This window comes from Bos javanicus, chromosome 4 (assembly GCF_032452875.1).
Source record: "Bos javanicus breed banteng chromosome 4, ARS-OSU_banteng_1.0, whole genome shotgun sequence".
NCBI lineage: Eukaryota > Metazoa > Chordata > Mammalia > Artiodactyla > Bovidae > Bos > Bos javanicus.
In genome coordinates, this window is record NC_083871.1 from 51,711,382 (window position 1) to 51,726,629 (window position 15,248).

General features: G+C 33.2%; 1 protein-coding gene across 2 annotated transcripts in view; it reads left to right on the plus strand.

Annotated features, from left to right (window-relative positions):
* The window catches only part of ASZ1 (ankyrin repeat, SAM and basic leucine zipper domain containing 1), a 75,754-nt gene extending 61,246 nt beyond the window's left edge, over window positions 1-14,508 (plus strand). For both annotated transcript variants that reach the window (XM_061414024.1, XM_061414025.1), the window contains 6 exons: window positions 485-560; window positions 1,854-1,910; window positions 3,063-3,172; window positions 9,132-9,237; window positions 10,052-10,165; window positions 14,066-14,508. In XM_061414024.1, the coding sequence (XP_061270008.1) occupies window positions 485-560; window positions 1,854-1,910; window positions 3,063-3,172; window positions 9,132-9,237; window positions 10,052-10,165; window positions 14,066-14,218 (616 nt within the window). In that variant the 3' untranslated portion in view covers window positions 14,219-14,508. The remainder of the gene's footprint in view (window positions 1-484; window positions 561-1,853; window positions 1,911-3,062; window positions 3,173-9,131; window positions 9,238-10,051; window positions 10,166-14,065) is intronic.
* Window positions 14,509-15,248: the final 740 nt, after the last annotated feature.

Below are 15,248 nucleotides of genomic sequence, written 5' to 3' on the forward strand. Positions count from 1 at the left end.
GTTGAACCCGGGTTTCCTGCATTGCCGGCAGATTCTTTACCATCTGAGCTACCAGGGCCCCACAAAAACAATGTACACATATTAATTTCAAATGCTTCATTTCTAAAAAATGGTAACCATCATCCGAGCCTTCAGCGAGCTGTAATAGCAATACCAAAGATCACCATAACAAACATAATAATAATGAGAAAGTTTGAAACATTTCATGTATTACAAAGTGTGACACAGATACACAAAATGAGCAAATGCCATTGAAGAAATGGCACTAATAGACTTGATTGACAGGGTTGCCACAAACCTTCAGTTTATAAAAAACAAATGTTTGCAAGTAAAGCAATAAAGTAAAACACAATAAAACAAGGTATACCTGTATATTCTACATAGACTCAATCATTCTTATTCTCTTTTGTACATTAAAATATATATTTATTATTTGTACACTTATAGTCTGTTCTGAAATTGACATTGCTATAACTGTGTATAGTTCATATACAGCATTTGGAGATCTGGAAATATTTTTACATGGTCTTGGACTTGAACATATGACAGATTTATTGAAGGTAAGATTTTGTATGAACTACAATGAACTGTGTATGCATGTTTAGTTATTAACATTAAATTAATATAACATTAATTCATAAGCATGCTTATAAAAGAGTGACAGATGCACTTTTCTCCATAACTTATAGTACATCCCATTTTAAACTTGAAAGCATTTTGAAAATGTATTATAAAAATTTACAGAAATTAGAATCAGGCTCTTACCCACTGCTCGTAGCTTTGCAGAACTCCATGCACATCTGTGCCCTTAGTGTGTTTTTGCAATTGCCGATCTTCCTGTATAGAATATTAGGAGCAGCAAGATTTTAAACCAAACAAACCTGGTATGGGATTCTTGCTCTAATGATTATTAACTGAAATGTGTTACTTAAATCTCTTTTTTTTCCATAAGAATGGTAATACCTAGTGTAGGAGTGTGATAGATATTAAATTAGATCATATGACAAGCACTGTTGTAGGTATTTTAAGCATGCGTTAAGGAGTTTGCGTCAATGACAGTTCTCAGCCATTTAGCTGATGCTGCAGTAGTAAAGCACTGTTTTCGATAGGCTCTCCCTAGGAATATGCACATTCGATTAGGTTGTTTGTTTAGAATTGGGTTTCATTGTACATCTTGAAACTTCCTATTTGAGAATTATTTAATAAAACTAAATGTTATTGATTGTTAAATCTTATACAATTATAAATTTAGACTGCTTATAATACATCAGATCAGATCAGATCAGATCAGTCGCTCAGTCGTGTCCGACTCTTTGCGACCCCATGAATTGCAGCACGTCAGGCCTCCCTGTCCATCATCAACTCCCAGAGTTCACTGAGACTCACATCCGTGGAGTCAGTGATGCCATCCAGCCATCTCATCCTCTGTCGTCCCCTTCTCCTCTTGCCCCCAATCCTCCCAGCACCAGAGTCCTTTCCAATGAGTCAGCTCTTCGCATGAGGTGGCCAAAGTACTGGAGTTTCAGCTTTAGCATCATTCCTTCCAAAGAAATCCCAGGGCTGATCTCCTTCAGAAATAGAGCTATTTATATAAGCAAGTAAAAGTTGTAACAGTTTTTTTACTCTGGAAAACTAGCTGTATGTATGCTTTTTAGGTCATTATACATATTATTACACTTACTACTATCTACCCAGTAATATAGCTGTACACCTGCATATGCTGTCTCCTCTAGAAAGTTGAAAGTTGTTTGGGAGGGTAACATATACCTGACTTACTTATGTGTATACTTGCCTACTTCCCCTTCCACTATTTCATTTATATTGAAGGTGGCATTTTTTTTCCTTTCCTACAGGAAAGGGAAATAACTTTAAGACATCTTTTGACCATGAGGAAAGATGAGCTTGCAAAGGTTAGTACCAATTTCAAAAACTCCAGACATTAATATTTTGGATCCTGTCATTTTATATTTTAAAAATCTTACAGCTGTAGACTGTGAGTTATCTTTTGCTAGGTTCCTCATTAGATATGCTTATGGATAACCATATCTAAAATTTTCTATTATAGTATTAATTTGCCTCAATATTTGAAGACTTAAAGTTGGTGTTTTTTTCCTTCATATTAGTTAAGACATCTCAACTAAAACTGGTGCTATGTTTCTAAATATGAAATAGATTTATAAAACTATATAAAACAGATTACTCAGAGATAAGAGGTGATTTTTTAATACATGGGGACATAAAAATATATTGTTCAAATATTGCCTTTTGCTAGGTTCTCAAATGATCAGTTATTTTGCCATCAAGTATTATTAGTAACAATTTGAAAATAGCTGTGGGAAACATCAAAGATACTTTAATACATAGGATAATAAAAAGGAATGATCTCCCTGTATGAACACATTGAAAACTTGAAATCTTCAGCATCACTGAAAATCAAACCAACTACATAGCTAAATCCAGCATAGAAAATTTAGTTAATACTAAAGGTAGAACACAGGCAAAAGGAAGACTTAATTCTCACTTAATCACTGATAATATTTTGTAGGAAAAATTATTTTAGTATGATTTTCTGGAAAGTTTATATTGTATATTAAAATCTAGTCATTTGTTTTAGAATCCATCACATTGTTATGTAATGTAAAAAATTGTAGTCACTATGTATCTAAATATTTTAATGATGTAACTTTGTCAGTCCAATTACAAGCAAATTTGTATATTTTTCAGTATGATTTTTTTCAATATGCATTTTTTTTCAAGATGAGAATTAATCAGGTAGATCTTGTTCAGTAATTTCAAATTTTATACAAGTATGACTACCTTGGGGCTTCCCTTGTGGCTCAGCTGGTTAAAGATTCCTCCTGCAATGCTGGAGACCTGGGTTTGATCCCTAAGTTGGGAAGATCCCCTGGAGAAGGGAAAGGCTACCCACTCCAGTATACTGGCCTGGAGAATTCCATGGACTGTATAGTCCATGGGGTCGCAAAGAGTCGGACTCAACTGAGCAACTTTCACTTCACTTCTTCATGACTACCTTACTGCACCTTGAAATCATTTCTGCTTAGAATGGAATTACCAGTAGAGATCAGCAGAAAATTATGGCTGCCCTTAAAGAACTGGAAGTAGAAGAGATAAAATTTGGAGAATTACCTGAAGTCGCAAAGTTGGAAATCAGGTAAAGTTAACTTATTGGTTTACATTAATACTGTTTAGAACCACCTTTCCTTTTCAGTTGAATTTTGATAATGTCTGAGTTATTTTACTTGATACCATCATTTTTCCAGAGATATGGGTAGTTCATTTTGCTGTATTCTGTGTTCTGAGATAGAAAGTACTTTACAAGGCAGGTTTTACCAATACCAAGAAGCAAAACAGTGCATTTTCTTAATTCACATAGAAACATTTTTGTTTTATTTTTTCATTGCAGTTTGTTAAACAAGCTATTTAAAAGATCTTGCAGTTTTCATGGTGTAGCTCCTACTCTCTTTAAATCATTTAAGTGTCAAGTTGAAAATTTAAAGGTAATATTTTTGCTTATGGCAATAAAAATGTGTTTCTCATGTAACTCAGCTCTATTTTCAGCCTTAATGATTTATGAAATTATGTTATCAATATATAAAGTTCCTTTTTAATATTATAAACTTGTCAAGCACTGATTATTAGTAATATTAGTAATTAAAATTATCTTGAAAATAATAGTTTGATTTTTTTAACATATTGCACAATATTAAATGATTTTTTAAACTTTTTATTTGAATTAATTATAGATTCACAAGAAATTGCAGAGAGGTATAGGAATGTTCTGTGCACCCTTCTTCACCCGTTCTTACCTGGTCTTAATATCTTGCCTAACTATAGTACACTAACAAAACCAGAAAACTGACATTGATATAATTTACATAGCTTATTTGTATTTCACTAGTTATACTTGTGCTCATTTGTATGTGTGTGTATGTATTTACAAATTTTACATTTTATCATGTGTGTAGCCTCACATAACCACTGCTGCAATCAATATACTTAACATACCATCACCACAAGGCTACCTCGTACTACCCCTTCATAACTCCCCCACCTCTCCCCCATCCCTAAAACAAGCAATCGATAATTTGTTATCCATCTTTATAAAGATGTTATATCATGAACATTATATAAATTAAATGTAGTCATATAGTATTTTTCCATTTTTTAAATTTTTATTTTAATTGGAGGCTAATTACTTTACAATATTATGGTGGTTTTTGCCATACATTCACATGAATTAGCCATGGGTGTACATGTGTTTCCCATCCCATCTCCCAGGGTCATCCCAGTGCACCAGCCCTGAGCACCCTGCCTCATGCATCGGACCTGGAGTATTTTTCCATTTTTGTTTGTCTTTTTTTTTTTTAATATATCAGGTTCATCCAAGTTATATGCTATAAAATATAAAAGTGCACTAGTGTAGCCTGCGTAAAACTAACATTGCAACTATGAGAAACATTAATTAAACACAGGAATAGTAAGTTTCCATACCATTTTAGAATTCAGAGAAGTCTTCTAGTGAATAAATTAGATGATCCAGATTTCTTTAAAAATGTTACTGCAAAATTATTTTCCTTTCTCTAACTATACCTCCTTATAACAAGATGATCTATATTCAAAATAATGTCTCATCACTGTTTAAAAATAACCACAACTCTTGAATATGTAAATACATTGTGAAGGATTTCAGTTGTGATGATGACTTAAATCAGAAAACCTTGAATCTTTTTGTTCACTGTCTTTACTTTTTTAATGTATTGCTTCTCTGAAGGGATATTCTAAGTTCTACATGACTGAATTGGAAATTAAAATTTTAATATAATTTATAGGATGTCAGAGTTGTCTCTATGAATTTTCACTGTGAGGCTTAATAGATTTAAAGAATGTATAGAATCCTGAATGGTTCACATATTACAACTGCTAAATTTTTTAAAAAATAAAACTAGCAGACATATATTTCAGGAATTTGACCTTGTTATTAAATCACAGACTTTGTTTACACGCTGTTATGGAAAAGGTTTTACTTTCCATTTGTTCAGAGTCATTCTTTAAAGAAGAAATTAGTCATCAAGTCATAAGAAAACTAACAGCAGGAAAAGTTGAACTGATTGATTATAATCTTCTGGTAATGTAACAATTTAGCTACTGATTTGTTTTAAAATACTTTTCTTCTATGTGTTCAATTTTATAGTCTGTTACAAGAGTACACATGCACAGTACTTTTACTTTCTTCTACAGTTAGCCTTAGTATGTTTTCAGAATTAGAGAATGCAATTTAAAAATACCATTTCATTACTACTTTGAGATATTTTTTTGAACAGAAATAACTAAGTTTCACCCATGTCTTGACATTTTCAGCAGTTTCTGCCCAAACCTTTTCTCCAAGCCTGATATCTACTTGAATGTATCAAAGGCATCTCAAAATTATGCCTGCTTAGAAAATGATTTCTCCTTCAAAAAAAAAACTGTATAGATGCAGATTTTCACATAAAAATACATTGTTCACATCTATGATTTATAACTATTCTAAACTTGGAAACTCCAAATATTTAACTTTAAGTGGATGGTTGGATTACATTACATCAATATAATTATTTTATTCTGTCGCTTAAATTATTTTGAGACTTAATGTCATGGAAAAATACTCAGAGTAATAGAAAAGGCAAATATAAAATGGAGTGTGAGTTATAATGCCAGTTGTATGTATGCATATGAGAAATACTTAGTTCCCTTTTAATACTCTGGAAGAAAATAATACCAGTCATTATATTTGTGTGATTAAAGTATTGGTTATTTTGATTTTTCCAGATAGTCTACAGTGAGCACATGGTTCTTCCATTTGGAGTATCTATATTTTGGTAGAAAATGGATACAAGTTTTATGTATGGCTGATTCCCTTCACTGTTCATCTGAAACTATCACAACATTGTTTGTTAATCGATTATACCCAAATATAAAACAAAATGTATAAATTATATATTTTGTTCACATCCTTAACTTCAGAATTTTTAAATGTGGCCTATTGTTTCAGTCAACTTATACTTTTTGTGCTGCAGTAACAAATAACTTCTAAATCTAAATTGACTTACAGTAACAAAATTTATTTCTTGATCAGAAATATGATGTGATCCATCTATATCATGGATCAGTTGCAGTGAATCTCTTCCTTATTATTCTGCCAATAGGCTGGAGAAACAGCCCCACCTCAGATATGCCACTCTTGTGGCAAAGGGAAAAGAGAGGTGGCAGAGCCAGTCAGTGGCTCTTAGAGCATCTGTTCAAAAATGACACAGTCACTTCCAGTCATATTTTATTTGCCAAAGCAAGTCTTTGGCCAAGCCTCATGTCTTTGGGACATGAAATGTAATTCTCTGGCAGAGAGAGGCCTGGTAGTATCTCGCTCAGTAGAAAGAGACATGACAATTTGATCAAATAATATAGTCTACCATACCTACGCCATATCTGCTTATCTGGAATTCTTTAAATAAGCTCAAAATTATCAGGCATTCCATGTAAAGGTATGTAGGTTGTACAGTTCTAGGGTGGGGGCTGGGCATCCATTCACACAGTGATGATAAGAGGCATAAAAGTTGTGTTTTTTATAGCTTGCCTATCCATATTCAGTAGCCCTGAAAATTACACATCACAAGAAAGGTATATATTTGCCTTTCATTCATTAAGACTATGTAATTTTGTTCATAATAGTATTTGCTTATTTCAACTGTGGTCCTATTGTATTAGAATTTGTGTGAGTTTTTATTATAATAGATACCACTAAGTAACACTCCAGAAAGGTCATCTTGCAGATTCATCAACTCTTGATATTAATCATCTTCCTAATTTTTGTCATTCCCCTGGAACATAACGTCTTATTTTTATTATAATTCCATGTTTATTATCCATTTAAATTTTCATTTTTTCTTTTTGAGTTACCTATTATCCTTTCTATTAGCTTGTGTTAGTTTCTTTGTAGATTTCACAATAAGTTTGCTTCTGTCTTTGAAACTAATCTAGTCATCATTGTCTCTTTATTGTCAGAACTAGTGGATTAATCCTGATGATTTAACATGCTTGACTTTTTCTCTTCATCTTGAATCTGTTCCATTCTTTACCTTTCATAATAGAAATTACTCCTGATTTTCTTTTTCTCAGGCTACTTTTACTTTGATAGCTTTTTTTACACCCCTATCAATTCGCCCCTCTTCACAATATGTATCTTTTTTCTTGGTGGCCTTCTCCATGATCATTGTTTTGATTTCCATTGGTTAGCAAATTATAGACACTTCTAATACTTCTGTTGTTTGTGCCTATATTCACTGTTGAAGGTAATACTGAAATTCTTTTAGAGGTTAGTGGAAATAAAGATGTAATTTTTCCCCATATAAGTTCACCAGATCCCTGAATTCTTTGTAACCTCATGAGTCAGTCTGTGGACCCCAGGATAAGTACCTACAAGAATGACATTTTCTACTACTTACTGATCACTGCATCTACATGACTCATATCATTGCCATCATCAACATAATATTAAGTTTGTTTGAATGCCATCTGTGTACTAGATTAAATACTATGTGCTTTTCATATAATATCTCCTAAGTCCTCCTTCCCTGGTGGTCAGCTAGTAAAGAATCCACCTGCAATGCAATTCCTGGATTGGGAAGATCCCCTGGAGAAGGGATAGACGACCCATTCCAGTATTCTGGCCTGGAGAATTCCATGAACTACTGGGCGACTTTCACTTTTCAGTCCTCCTGACAGTCCTGTTATCTCAGTTCTAGAGATATGGCAATATTTGGCTGAAGATTAGGTTTGCCTGAGGTCATAAAGCTATGGAAGCTGTATTCAAACTCAGGGTTTCCTGATGCTAGAGTCTATATTCTTAATTATTATGCTATATTGTTTCCTCTTTACCCCACTTATTTCTTTACTACCCACCCCCAAATTCACTTCCCTGCTTGGTAGTGCCATTTTCCACTGAAACCAAGGAAGTTAGAATCACCCTAGACCGTTCCTTTCCTTTTACATGCGGTCCATCACCAAGTTTTTCGGTTTATTCTCCTGAACATTTCTTAAACTATCTCCTAATTATTCTCTATACTTCCACTTTTGTTTTCCTTTTAATCCACACCATACCCCAAATAAACTCTCATGCAAAAGTCTGATTTTCTACTTCCTTGTTTAAAGTCCCTTAGTAACTGTACATTATCCAGAAAATAATATTCCATTCCTTAGCATGTCACAAAAGTTCCTTAAATAAATGATCCCATATAACCTCTTTTTTTACGACTTTCACATGATTGTGCTTTAGTTATACTTTGGAGACTTCCTAACCCCGTTGTTCCACACCTGCTATTCTCTCCATCCAGAATCTCTTCTCTTCCTATGTACTTGACAAGCTTATTTTTCAGCTCCAGACTCAGTTCAAGTATGAACTCTCTGAAATGTTACTAAATCCCTATTCCCAGTTATGTTGTTGTTGCAGCCCTGCAGTCTGTAGCCCTCTGGTCTCCTGTGTACACAGGATTTCTCAGGCAAGAGTATTGGAGTGGGTTACCATTTCCTTCTCCAAGGGATCTGATCTTCCTGACCCAAGGATCAGACTCCACGTATCCTATGTCTCCTGCATTGCCAGGAGGATTCTTTACCATTGAGCCACCAGGGAAGATGCCTCATTCCAACTTATGCTAGGTTCATTATCTCTTGAATTTTAGATATCTCAACTGTAAACTACTGTTAATAACATATACCTTATAGGAGCTGTTGGAAGGAATTTAAAAAATAATAAATGTAAAATCAAATGCAGTGCCTTCACATAATAGACACTCAAATACTGGGACTTTTATGTTCCTTCTTCATATGTCCCTGTGAATAATTAGGTTATAATAGTAGGTCTGCCTCTCATCCTGAACTTTGAGATCTTCAAGATTGGACACTTGGTTTCCTTTGTATGCTTAATGTCTTATTTCATATGCTAATACAAATTTACTATTCTACAGATACTTTTTAAAGAATATAATAAATGTTATGACTCAACAGTGAATAACTAGCTAAGTAAAATGGAGTAAATTGTTCATATCAGTGATTCCTATTTGTTTATTTCCTATCTTTAGTGGTGATGAGTTCCTCAACTTTCTTCTGAAATTAAACAAACAGTGTGGCCACTTAATAACAGCTGTACAGAACATTATTACCGAGTTGCCTGTAAATTCTCACAAGGTATTCTACAAAAATTATTAAGTGAAGAAAAGTATAAATGCAAATAACTACAGATAAGTTAATGATAATTCAGTAAATAATAATGATCTAGTAAAACTGTATCTTCTACAAAATCATACAAGAGCTAAATAAGTCAATTTATTTAATATTACTTCTTTTTATATGAAATAATTGAAAAACTAATGTTCCAGCCCTCAAGAAATGAGTCAGACCAAAAAGTAAACTGATTTGTGTACTAAACTCACCATTTGTTTTTAAAAGGAATTTAATTGTTTAAAATATAAAGTGACAGGAGACCCAAGTGAAAGTTGAAATAAAGCAGTGTGTTGAGTATTATTAAAAATCATATCAATATAAGGATTTTTTAATGAAAGAAATTTTAAATAGAGAAAGTGTAAGTGACCTGTTAAAGCAAACTTGTTTTGTTTTTTTTCATGTGATTTAGTTTTAGCTGTTTGTATGTAGTGAAAAATATTTAATGCATTTGTTTTCCAATGATTTTTGTATAACACGGATATGGAAATCATGTCATTATTCAAACCTTCATGACTTTATTTATTCACCATAAATATTATTACTAATATTAGTTTCCATAGTTACATGTACATGTATTTAATAAATGCATTCAGGAAACTGATTCAATTATTTGTATAAAATTACTCAGTTCTTTTGGTGTCAGGATTTACCATGATAAAAAAAATGCTTTTCAGTTATGTAATTTAATGTTTCATAGTATTGTACAACTTTTGTGGATACAAAGTTGTGAAAAGTTGTTTCCCATTGTTTAAAATGTAACTTTTGAAAATATTAACAGATAGTACTAGAATGGGCTTCTCCCCGGAATTTTACTTCAGTTTGTGAAGAACTGGTTAGTAATGTTGAAGATTTGAGTGAAGAGGTCTGCAAGCTAAAAGACTTAATTCAGAAGGTATCTATTTAAAATTTAAAAGGGGAAAAATTATTTACAGCACAGTATGTTAGACAATGAGGGCTTCCCTGATGGCTCAGATGGTAAAGAATGCTTACAGTGCGGGAGACCTGGGTTTGATCCCTGGGTTGGGAAGATCCCTTGGAGGAGAGCATGGCAACCCACTCCAGTATTCTTCCCTGGAGAATCCCCATGGACAGAGGAGCCTGGCAGGCTACTGTCCATGGGGTTGCAAAGAGTCAGACACCACTGAGCGACTAAGCACATGTTAGACAATGAAGCAATTCTGACAACAGCAACTTATGTTCTCACTAGACAGATGGGAAAAGGACCATTTCCAAAGAAAGAAATTTACCTAGGAAAGACACTTTGTTGGTCATTAATGAAATGCATACTGAAAGAATAATGATACATCATTTTCATTCTATAAATTAGCAGGGAATGTATTACCCTACTCATTACTGGTTATAGTTCACCAAACTAATATTTTCATGTAAGACTGATGTTAAAACAACTTTCAAGCACAGTTTAGCAGGATGTAGCAAGGACTCTAAAAACGTTTTTGTCTTTCAATAATACTAGTCGAATGATTCCAAAATTGTTCGTACTGGAAGTATAGTATACTAGGAAAATGATTTAATAAATTATGGTATGGCCATTTGTCATAATGGTATGCAGCCAGTTGAAAAATATAATGAAAAGCAAATATCAACTTGTTAAAGACAAAATGTTGTATTTCTAATTTTTATTTATGTGTAAATATTAAAAATTACCAAAAATTAAAGGTTTATTAGCTCTGTTAATGAGGTAGGATTGTAGATGAAATATTCCTTCTATTTTCTAGACTTTGTATAATATTGGGTTGGCCAAAAAACTCGTTCAAGGTTTTTCCATATGATGTAACTGAAAAACCCACACGGATTTTTTTGCCAACCCAGTATCTTTTAAATTTAAGTTTTTAAGAGTATAGGCTTTTTTTGGTTCTTGTTTCTGTACTCATATAGAAGTATGTATCTTGGTTTAAGGACAGGTGATTTTTCTCCCACTTAAGAAAACTGAGTATATCAAAATCTAAGCTGGTAAAATAGAGAACTCTGTTGAAGGTAGACAATAAAGGAAAACACTTTAACTTTACTAAAGAACTCACTTTGAGTTCTCCAAGTCTAATAAATATATTTGGTATCTAAAAAGTTTTTGTGAAATATCTGATGTGAACATCAGATTATGCATTAAATTTTCATAGTTTCATCCCATAATCGTTTAATATTTTCATTACTATTTTATCAAAAAGGTTATTTTCCTCAAAATAACTTTATACATATTCCAGATAATTTGTCATTCTAGCTGTTAACATCGGAGAAGCCAATGGCACCCCACTCCAGTACTCTTGCCTGGAAAATCCCATGGATGGAAGAGCCTGGTGGGCTACAGTCCATGGGGTCACTAAGAGTCGGACACGACTGAGTGACTTCACTTTCATTTTTCCCTTTCATGCATTGGAGAAGGAAATGGCAACCCACTCCAGTGTTCTTGCCTGGAGAATCCCAGGGACAGGGGAGCCTGGTGGGCTGCCATCTATGGGGTCGCACAGAGTTGGACACAACTGAAGCGACTTAGCAGCAGCAGCAGCAGCAGCTATTAACATATGTTCAGACAAAAGGAGTCTTGTTAAAAACTGAGCAGAAAATTGAAGCAAATTCTGCAAAATTATAGGAGAATAAAATCATGTAAAATAGGGCAAATGAACAATATAGTTCAAAGTTTTTGTAGACAATAACTCCTTCCCAGAAAAAGTCATCTTAGAAGTTGTGCTATCTCTGACATTTACTCATTCAACAAACTTGAGTGCCTGTTGTATGTCAGGCAACTGTGCTACACATTACTTTTCTAACTATGCTCTCTGCTTCTACTTTTGTGTTTCTTTAATCCACTCCACTCCCCAAATAAACCTTCTCATGCAAAAATATGATTTTATACTTTCTGAACTTGATTACAACATGAAAATTATAGCACCATTCATGTTTACTATAGCCATCATCCAGAAAAATTGAAGGGAAATGGTATTGATTTTACTTATTAGCATGGTGTTTTTCATGGGGTCCAAGGGAAGTTTGGAAGGATTTATGTAAAACTTTCTGCAAAGCATCAACTTTTCATGTTTAGTGTAAGATATTCCCTAAGACATCTTTGTCTCAGGATTGGTAATTATTTGATTTCTCCAAGATGAACAAAAACATTTGGAGGGAGAGTAGATAGAGGAGTAAAATGAAATTAGAGAGATCAGATTTTTCCTGAAGGGATGAAAAAGGTACTGCTTTCAAGTGTAACTGATTCTAAAACACAAACAATTGAGTCAGGTACAATAATATTTATTTTAATAATGTATACCTATAGAGAAATTTTTCAGCTTTCTTTAAGTGGAAGGTCTTTTTTCTTTGGTCTTTTCTACCTTGAATCTATACATTTCTATATAAGGATTAGCCTTGAAAACATATTTATTGGTTCATAATAACAATAGATATAATTCTTTGGGCAGGAAAGTATTAATTCTGCAGCAGGCTAGTGCATTGGGGTTTTTTTAGTCTTAAACAAGCAATAATCACGAAAATAAGATTTTATTTAAAAAACTGTGAGGACTTCCAGGTTTGGGAGTATGCTATCATGCCTGTTAAACTTACAATATTTTAAGAGTTTACCAATAATAACAAAGGATTTTTTTTTAAAAAGAAACATATGAGCTATCATAGATAAGTATATGGAGGTAACAGAGAGAGGGTGGGAGAGGTCAAGGCCAGACTCTCACACCACATCATTCTCTTTCAAACCAACACACGGACAGGCTCTTGTCAGAAAGGGTCATTCTAAGTAATTGGTTAATAAAAGGAATGACTGTCTCAGGATTCAGTAAATGGAGCATCAGTGTCAAAAAGGAATCTGTTGCTGAATGAAGCCATTTGGAAGCTAGACCAAGAATACAGTATTAATGAGATTGGCATTGAAGTCCATCTTCTACTATAAATTTAAAATTAATTTTGCAGGGTTCTTTAATTAAATATTTACACTGTAGATTTGAGAAGTAGTTATTTTTTCTAAGGTTCAAAGTATTTATGTCACCACTCCAGCACAGGATGTTTCCAGTAAATATCACTCTATAAATGTGCCTGATTCTTTTTATCTTTCAAGGATCTTCTGGTTTCTGCTTGTTCTCCCTCTTCTGCCTCTCCCCCAACAACTGAACTATCTTCTCCACACCGCCCCGGCCCCCCACCCCCGCCACCACCACCACACACACACACACACAAAGTTGAGGGGACTTCTATACCAAGAAAGTTCTAATATGGAGATTTAGAAACTGACTGAGTCATGTAATTTCATTGCTGGAAAATGCTAAAAGAACCACTGAAATTTTTGTTAACATTTGTTCCTGCAACTATATTTAAATAAAGGGTTATACTTCTAGCATTAGCATTGAATCTTCTAGTTTTTGTTGAATTTCATGTATTGTAGGTATTCTATAAGAATGGTTTGCTTTTTTTTGGTAAGAAATCAGTTGATATTTAATACAGAAGGAAAAAAAAATGATTGTCATTCCTTAAAGGTAGAAACAGAAACTTTGACATTAAAGGAACTTTATCTCTTGACATGAAAACTTGATTTTAAAATGTAGTCATCTGTAGAAGCATTTATTTTTAATATAAAACTAATAATCTAGTATAATCGGATCCTGGTTGAAGGAAAAACTATTTTTTAAGACTTTAAATTTTCCATGGGAATCTTGCATTTAGGTTACATCTAAATCAAGTGAATTAACATGTATATTTTGATACTTTTTAAATCAAAGATATTTTTATTTTCAGTATACTGTACATTAACTCTTCTTTTTTCCATACTAAACATTAGTTACAAAATGAACGAGAAAATGATCCAACTCATATACCGTTAATGGAAGAAGTATCTACATGGAATAGTAGGATTTTGAAGAGGACGGCTATTACAGTATGCGGATTTGGGTTTCTTCTTTTCATCTGCAAGCTAGCTTTTCAGAGAAAATAACCCTAATGTTTGTTTTGAATAATGTATGTGTTCCTTATTCAAATTACCTAAAAATGTTGCTTTTAACTATTTGTGACACACTGTAACTACCTTTGCCAGTACTCTGTAGGAAGAATTATGATAGTATAGAGCAGAATGCTTTTCTTTAAAAAGTGGTTTGTCAGTTTGAATTGAAAATATAATTCGTTATATTTTTATGTTAATTTTGATCAAGCAGTAAATTATAAGTGATTTTTAAGTTTGATCCTATCCTATGTAAATCACATTCAAAATAAAAGTTTTATCTAATATTCTTTGACATTTAGAAAAGAATGTTCATTTGTCACAGTAAATCTACAGAATTTGTAAAGTGTTCATAAACAGTAGCTTTCTTTTAGTCTGTGTCTTCCCTTTCCATTACTATGTAGTAAGGACTTATTTAGTTTTTTTAATTATATATCATTATGTAGAAATTATTAATTTGAGAATATTTTAGAGAATGCAGAGTATAGATAAAATGTGAAAATTGTTAATCATTTATTAAAAACAGGAAAAATATTTTAAATGTAAATTTTAAAAAGAAAATTTAGAGTAGTGTGGAAAGCCCAAAGCACATTAGAATTTTTTATGTAGTGTACTTTGGGAACATATGACATGTACTGCGTGTAACATTGTTGAGGATGGTATGAAAGTGAATGGCATTTGGCATATAATTTCTCATACCAATCTAAAGAAGTAATGCATGATTTATGAGTTTTTTTTCAAAATCAAAATAATGATATTCAGATTATAAAAGTGAAGAAAAGGCAGGCCTAATTTAGCAGGCAATATAGTAGACTTTGGAGAAGGCAATGGCACCCCATTCCAGTACTCTTGCCTGGAAAATCCCATGGACGGAGAAGCCTGGTAGGCTACAGTTCATGGGGTCGCAAAGAGTTGGACACGACTGAGAAACTTCACTTTCACTTTTCACTTTCATGCATTGGAGAAGGAAATGGCAACCCACTCCAGTGTTCTTGCCTGGAGAATCCCAGGGACTGGGGAGCCTGGT